The following is a 7,571-nucleotide window of genomic DNA, read 5'->3' on the forward strand; positions in this document are numbered from 1 at the left end:
GGGGGTCCTAATAGCTCCCAGCACATCTTTTAAAAGGTTTTGGGGAGAGTAAGCTTAACTTCCATGAGTCCTCAGTTTTGTGTTTTGCCAGCTTTGCTATTGTTATTAACAATTATGAATTGATTGATTGATTGATTGATTAATTCATTAAATTCATATACCACCCTTCATCCAAAGATCTCAGGGCAGGTCACTGAACAAAAATACAAAAGGAAACTATGAAATACATAATAAAAACAAGGGGGAAAGCCTATAACCTCCCCTGCCACAAACACACTTTTAGTGTGTTTGTTTTGGGTTTGTTTGTTTGTTTATTTATTTACATCCCACTTTCCCCACAGAATTGGATATCTCTGAAGCTCACAATAAATAAAACAAACATGGGGAAAAACCTGGGTTTTTATTACTTCAAGCACTGGCATAACCCCAGCAAACTCTTTCTTCATTCATTCATTCATTCCCAGTTATTTTCAAAATCCCATACCTTCACTGGATTCCCTGGTTGCCCAATTCTTAGGGGTGCAAAATTTTTTAAAGTAAGTAAAGAAAACAGTAATAATAAATAATAAATAGTTGTCAGACTGATAATAGGAAACCCCCTTGGGGGGCACTCAAGTGTGTCACCAAGTGGGTGGGGCAGGAAGTGGGGAAAGAGAATTAAGCACAACTCTGGAGCGAAATAGCAACAAAAGAGAAGAATGGAGCTGTAATATGTCATAAAATGCACTCTAATAATAATAATAATAATAATAATAATAATAATAATAATAATACCCCACCCTCCCCAGCCAAGACCGGGCTCAGGGTGGCTAACACCAAATATATAATACATTAAAAACACAAAATCGAACAATTGGTTAAAATACAGTTCAAAATCACATTTAAATTCAGAATAAAATTAAGTGGGAACCCACGAATTGCAGCCGTAGGGGTAAGGAATATTAAATATTCACCAGGCCCAGCCACATGTGCTGGTATCCCATGGGCCTCTAGAAATAGCCAAGGAGGCCAGTTACATACAGAGTCCCATAGAAAAACGCCTGGCGGCCAGCTCCGTCTTGCAGGCCCTATGGAAAGATGTCAAGTCCCGCAGGGCCCTAGTTTCTTGAGACAGAGCCGGGGCCAGAGCTGAAAAGGCTCTGGCCCTGGTCGAGGTCAGTCTAACCTCCCTGAGGCTCGGGACCACCAAAGTATTATTGATTATTATACAATCAATTCCAAATGTAAATACTTCAGGCTGCTTCAAACACTGGAAGATGGATATTTCTAAATTCATCTGGCAGGGGGGAAAGCTAAGAATGAAACATAAACTTGTGATAGATATAAAGGAAAGAGGCTGCATTTCCCTGCCAGACCTGCAAATGTAGTATGAGGCAGCCTGTTTGTGTTGGTTAAAAGAATGGATTACATGGGGGATTTCAATGGTGTCACCTCAGTAGAATTACAGAGAACAGAAAGAGGGGTGAAATCAAAAGAAGGGAGTCTAACCACAATGATTTTTTCAGATGGCAGAGATTTTAAAATGAAATAAAGAGGAGTTGAAGGGGGAGTCATTTTGTGTCGGTGTCTTGTGTCAGTTGTTGCTTATTGAAACCCATTTCTGTTTCTGACCCCTCCCCCTCCCACTGTGACTCAGTGTCAGACTTCAGAGAATTGGCATTCCTTCCCCCTTTGGCTGTACATAAGCAGATCAAAGGAAAAGGAGTCTTTTTACCAGTTAGAAAGTTTAATGATCACAGCGAGAGAACAAAGAATCCATTTCCTAGGAACGGTAGCACTCCCAATTCAGGGTTCCACCCACTTCCTCCCTAGTCACCCATGTCACTACTGTGTCTTGTAACTACTGTGCTTTCTGTGCTGCCACCTTATCAGCTCTTCTTGACCTTGGGCTGAGCGGATGAATGCTTTCCAGAGACAGTGAATCTGTTAACCCTCTCTCTCCCAGTGCTTCTCCTAGCTGTTCCCCATCCAGTATTTCCCAGCTTCTGCCTTCTGAACTATGTCCGTCTGCAAACCACCTTTCCAAATCTATACTGCTCTGGGAAGGTTCAGGATCCGGATCAGGCGGAGGCTCCCACTGTTCCTCCTCAGTGCACCCCTCCTCAGCACGGTCCCCGACACTCAGATAAGCATAGAGGAAATACATTGACTTAAGGCTTGTGCACAGGGGAAGCTTCCTGATCTGAAAGCCATTTCATAACCTGTTTCCTACTCATTATTTCACACTGTTTTATGAAATAGAGGGTCCACTCCTCCAAAGCTTCCAATCTCCCCAGGTTTGTGTAATGTTCTGCCATGTTGCTGTCTGATACAGGTATGGATATGGGTGATTAAAGCAAATGATTTTTATTTCCACATGCATTAGAAACACGCACACTCCCGTACTCTTGAGCTTTCAGGGCTCAGACATGGGACAAATACATATGCAGGGAATCGACATGGTAATTAACAATTAGCAAAGACTCTTTTAAACATTTCTTCTTTACTCAGTTTTTGAACTGAAAGCTTCTAAAGAAATCAAACATTTTCAGTGAAGGTGTAGGAGATGACATAACATTTTTTATCTGGGCCTTGAAAATCCTATGGTACAATGAGGCTTTCATCAAAGTGCACAGGCTTCACATCCTGATTACAGGCAATGACGATGTACCTGGAGGATTTGTTATCAGAGTACTTGCAAGGTGGGCGAGTTGAGCCGCCTTTGTGCTTGCAGGTGGTGACAGTGAAGGGGCGGAGACTAAACCTCAACCCCTTCCCATAATCCTTCCCTCCAGATGCAGTGCACACAGCTATGATGTTATTCTTGGTGCCGTGGATGAAGGTGTTCACTTCCTTGCATGCTGGTTTGTCCAGCCCACGTCTTTTCATCATGACGTCACAATACTGCTTGCCGACGCTGCTCTTGGGATTATCGTAGTGCTGGGTTAGAAACGCCACCTGAAAGAGATACCTGGGGGAAAAGTAAAGTGGGTGTATAAACACTTTCTTTCAGGCTGCTTTGTGAAACGGCTTGGAGTTCAAACGAATACTGTACAGTCATACCTTGGATCCCAAACGCCCTGGAACTTGGAAGTTTTGACTCCTGAATGCCACAAACCCAGAAGTGACTGTTCCGGTTTGCAAACGTTCTTTGGAACCCGAACATCCAACGGGGCTTCTGTGGCTTCTGCTTGGCTACAGGACCTTCCTGCACCCAGTCAGAAGCCGTGCTTTGGTTTCTGAACATTTTGGAAGTCAAACGGACTTCCGGAATGGATTCCGTTCGACTCTCAATGTATGACTGTACAGTGGTACCTCGGGTTACAGATGCTTCAGGTTACAGACTCCACTAACCCAGAAATAGTACCTTGGGTAAAGAACTTTGCTTCAGGATGAGATCAGAAGTTGCAGAGTGGCGGCGTGGCGGCAGTGGCAGTGGGAGATCCCATTAGCTAAAGTGGTACCTCAGGTTAAGAACAGTTTCAGGTTAAGAATGGACCTCTGGAATGAATTATGTTCTTAACCCGAGGTACCACTGTATATCCTTTCAAATTCTCATCTGCAAATGGTGGATGTTGTCTAGTCATGATCACATGTCTGTGTGAATATTGACACTTGCCAGTCAGTACTTGATAAACAACAATGTGTTGAGTCAGCATTTACAAGGGATAGTCCTCATGATATGCAAATTCCTGTGCTTAGTATTTCATTTGCATTTTAGGAAAAAAATTGTATCTGTTGGAGATTTTGTGGGGGTGAAGTAATGCCTTTGGGGGGTTGTTTTCTGAAGTTGCCATATCCAGGATTGGGTGCTCCCACCTCAGTGTCCATGGAAGTTAAATCTTTGGGGGCTGGTATTGTGGGGAGGGGAGGCATATTCACTCTAACATGTAGGCATGCAAACTTTTACTAAATTTGCCTGCAATCCTCAATTTTTTCACATAGCCTTTTCAATAAACGGAACTTTGAAACATAGAGTTTAACCAATTCCCCCTTGCCTAGTAGCATTTACTGAGACCTAAATCGGAGTCACTTTTGAATGTTGCAATTCGGACACACAACAGCTCCGCCATCTAGTGGTTTAATGCTGTATGTTCACCCCTCTTAAAAAAAGTATTCCCCTTATAATAAGTCTGCTCACCTTTCCCGCTTGGCAGCTTCAACAAAGCTTAAATAATGGTCTAAGCCAGGCATCCCCAAACCCGGCCCTCCAGATGTTTTGGGACTACAACTCCCATCATACCTAGCTAACAGGACCAGTGGTCTGGGATGATGGGAATTGTAGTCCCTAAACATATGGAGGGTCAAGTTTGGGGAGGCCTGGTCTTAGCTTTCCTTTCTGGCCATTAATAGAGCCAGAAAGAAAGCAATCACCTGCCTTCCCCTTCAATAAGGAAGTCTTGTCTTGCAATAATGGGGTACACCTTTCCGATGTCGGCAGTGATACCCTGTTGAATGACACATCACAGTGCGTCATACAGTTTAACTAATTCCCCCTTGCCTAGTAGCATTTACTGAGACCTAAATCGGAGTCACTTTTGAATGTTGCAATTCGGACACACAACAGCTTCCCATTCTAGTGGTTTAATGCTGTATTTTCACCCCTCTTTAAAAAAAAGTATTCCCCTTATAATAAGTCTGCTTACCTTTCCCGGTTGGCAGCTTAAACAAAGCTTCAACAATAGGGACTTCCGGGTCAGCGCCAACAACGAATGGCGGAGTTCCTCCGATCGGAGGAACGGGCTCTGTGGAAATTGGGTCTTCCCGCCGCGGCAAAGGCGGGGGCCCGCTAGAAATCCCAGGCAGAGAAGCCTGGGAACGTGGGGTTTGGCAGAGCACCAAGAGCGCCTCCCCTACTCACGAGGAAACCCCTTTTCGGGGCTCCGGAGTGAAGTGGGGTGAGCAGCGCGGTGCTGCGAACCGATCACTATTTCCATGGAGGGAAGCCGCGCAGCCATCGCCGGAGAGCGCTGACTTTTTCCTGATGACATTTGGACTTTAAATCAAGCACCCGTGAGTAAAAACGGAGAATTGGATTAAGAAATTTGCAAAATTTATTAATTAGGCATGAAGCGGGAAGGTGTAAACAGAAAGTCCGCCTCCCGTTTTTGTATACAGATTGAAGCAAAGACCTCACAACCTAATATCCTGAAAAACTGCTTTAAAGTTGGAAATTTCCTGCATCCGCAACCAATAAAACCCCCTTGGAAGCAGGAGAAAAGGGGGGGGGATTTGACTGTTTAATCCTGCAGGAGGAGAGTAAAGGAATTTAAGTTTCCATCACCCCAAACCTGGGGACGGGGTGTCGGGACAGAAACTGTTTGAGACGTCCATTGATTGAAAGTGGAGCACTTTGACAGATAGTTTAAAAAAGAGAGAGAGAGAGAGAGAGAAACAAATTAACTTCAACGCTACTTTCTGCATTTCTGCTTTTTAAAGAAACAAAGTAACTGAAATTGAAAGGAACTGAAATCGAAAGTAATCTCCTTTGTTGGATATATTTTAAAAATGGATACAAATAGAAATTGTGTCCCCTAGAGGGAGCCTGTCAGTTTGCTGTTGCAGCTTACTTGGAGACTCTACAGATGTGAGATTTGGATCATGGGACCAGCCGTTTGACCTTGATCTTGAACAGAAATGTGTTGGCAGGAAGGTTTGGTGTCTGCCCTTGGCATGACAAATGCTTTGCTGTAGCAGCTGCATGAGAAAATGAACTTGATGCATGAAAAATTGGACCTGATGAGTGCTGTGGCCAGTGAATATGATTTAACAGGGAATAAGGATAAAGAAGTTATACAGCGATCAATTCTGGAATCTGGTTTGACAAGGCAAGTCCAAGGGCAGATGGAGAAAGAAAAGGCAGTGATTACTCCTCAAACAACACAAATGGAAAGATCCAAAGTCCTGCAGGAACAAAAGCTACTGCGTTGGAAGATTGAACTTGGAGACTGCTGGGAAGTATTTGAAGTCAAGAAAGCTTTTAACGCTAGTGGGACTATGAAACGGGTGAACAACTATCTTCTGGATAAATATCCTTTGGATTACAAAGATGAAGACGGGGAGTGGGACTGGGGGGAAGGGGCCAATCTGATGAAGGAAAATGGAAACTATTACTGGATGGAACCCTCCGGAGACCCACTCCCCAAGAAACCAACAATTGATAAAGAAGTGCGCAAGCACAAACAAGAACAAAAAAATTTGCAGAAGGGGCCTAGAAGAGATTTAAGGGCCTCGGACATTAGAACAACAAATTGATGGACTGGATGTAATGGACAGAAAGGACTGACATGACCCGAAACCAGGAAGAAGGGACGTTGGATAAAAATTAGAGATATCAAGGGAAATTCTTTTGCTAATTTTGGAATTAGTGCAACATCAATGAAATTTGAGGGAATATGCTGGAAAGGAACTAAATTGGCTTTAGTAGAAATGATTTTAAGGAGATATGTATGAATATGATGTAAACTTTGAAATTTTAAGATTTTTAAGATAAGATAAGGGTAAAGAGATTAAGGTAAATTGAATAACAGATTACATTAAAAGATGGAAAGGTTATCTTGATTAATAAATAAGAGAGATTGTGAAGATTAATCATTTAAATTAAAATTTAGAAACATGGGAAGAATTTGCTGAAATAACAAATTAAACGAGAATACAAAAAGGGAGGTGTGAGGAGGTTCAAGAATCAAGCAAATGAAAAGTTGCAATCTGAGATTTGTATTTTTCTTCTTTCTTTTTGGGGTTTTTTTCCTTTTGTTTTATTTCTTGCTGTATATTTTTTTCCTGTGTGTCTTGTTTTGATGAAATTTTGAATAAATATCATTTAAAAAATAAAATAAAATAAACAAAGCTTCAACAATGGTCTAAGCCAGGCATCCCCATACTCGGCCCTCCAGATGCTTTGGGACTAAAACTCCCTTCATCCCTAGCTAACAGGACCAGTTGTCTGGGATGATGGGAATTGTAGTCCCTACACATATGGAAGGCCGAGTTTGGGGATGCCTGGTCTTAGCTTTCCTTTCTGGCCATTAATAGAGCCAGAAAGAAAGCAATCACCTGTCTTCACCTTCGACAAGGAAGCCTTGTCTCGCTGTGACGGGGTACACCTTCATGATGTCGGCAATGATACCCTGTTGAATGACACTTCAGAGTGCGTCAGGGATTGGTTGCAGGTGTGAGGGTGTTGGCGGCAAGCCCTTTGGGCTCGAGTGGTGGTTAGCCTTTGTTTGTATGGAGGGGAGGTTGTAGTCTCCGCCTGCCCCTCCTCAGTAAGGGTATCCTGTTAAAGGGATCCGGGGTTGTGAATTCTGTCCAGAGCTGGGATGTGGGCTAGGGCCATGTCACAACCCCAACGGGGACCCCTCTGGGTGTCCCTAGTTGATGTAGGTCATTAGGCGCCCCCTAATGGTGGTTTACCCTTAGATGGACTCCCAGCAGACAGGCAGGAGTCAAGATATAGCCTGGCTTCACCCAATGCCTAAGCCAACACGTTCACATCTGTAACCAAGAAAGTTGTGGCCTATTGGAACCCATAAACCAAAACACTCATGTCCGTGTGTTTATTGGCCATTAGGTGGACAATAATGGGGGCC

At 43.3% G+C, this 7,571-nt stretch overlaps 1 protein-coding gene across 1 annotated transcript; it reads right to left on the reverse strand.

The window, feature by feature from the left end:
* Positions 1–2,580: 2,580 nt before the first annotated feature.
* LOC308571827 (angiogenin-2-like) lies at positions 2,581–4,937 on the reverse strand (the record flags this gene model as incomplete). The annotated part of the gene is made up of 2 exons (XM_081167444.1): positions 2,581–2,950; positions 4,837–4,937. 2 exons carry the CDS (start codon positions 4,935–4,937, stop codon positions 2,581–2,583), a joined length of 471 nt encoding a protein of 156 aa, XP_081023570.1.
* Between the last annotated feature and the right edge of the window lie 2,634 nt (positions 4,938–7,571).

The sequence above is a fragment of the Podarcis bocagei genome (assembly GCF_964188305.1).
Source record: "Podarcis bocagei genome assembly, chromosome: 13".
NCBI classification, from domain to species: domain Eukaryota; kingdom Metazoa; phylum Chordata; class Lepidosauria; order Squamata; family Lacertidae; genus Podarcis; species Podarcis bocagei.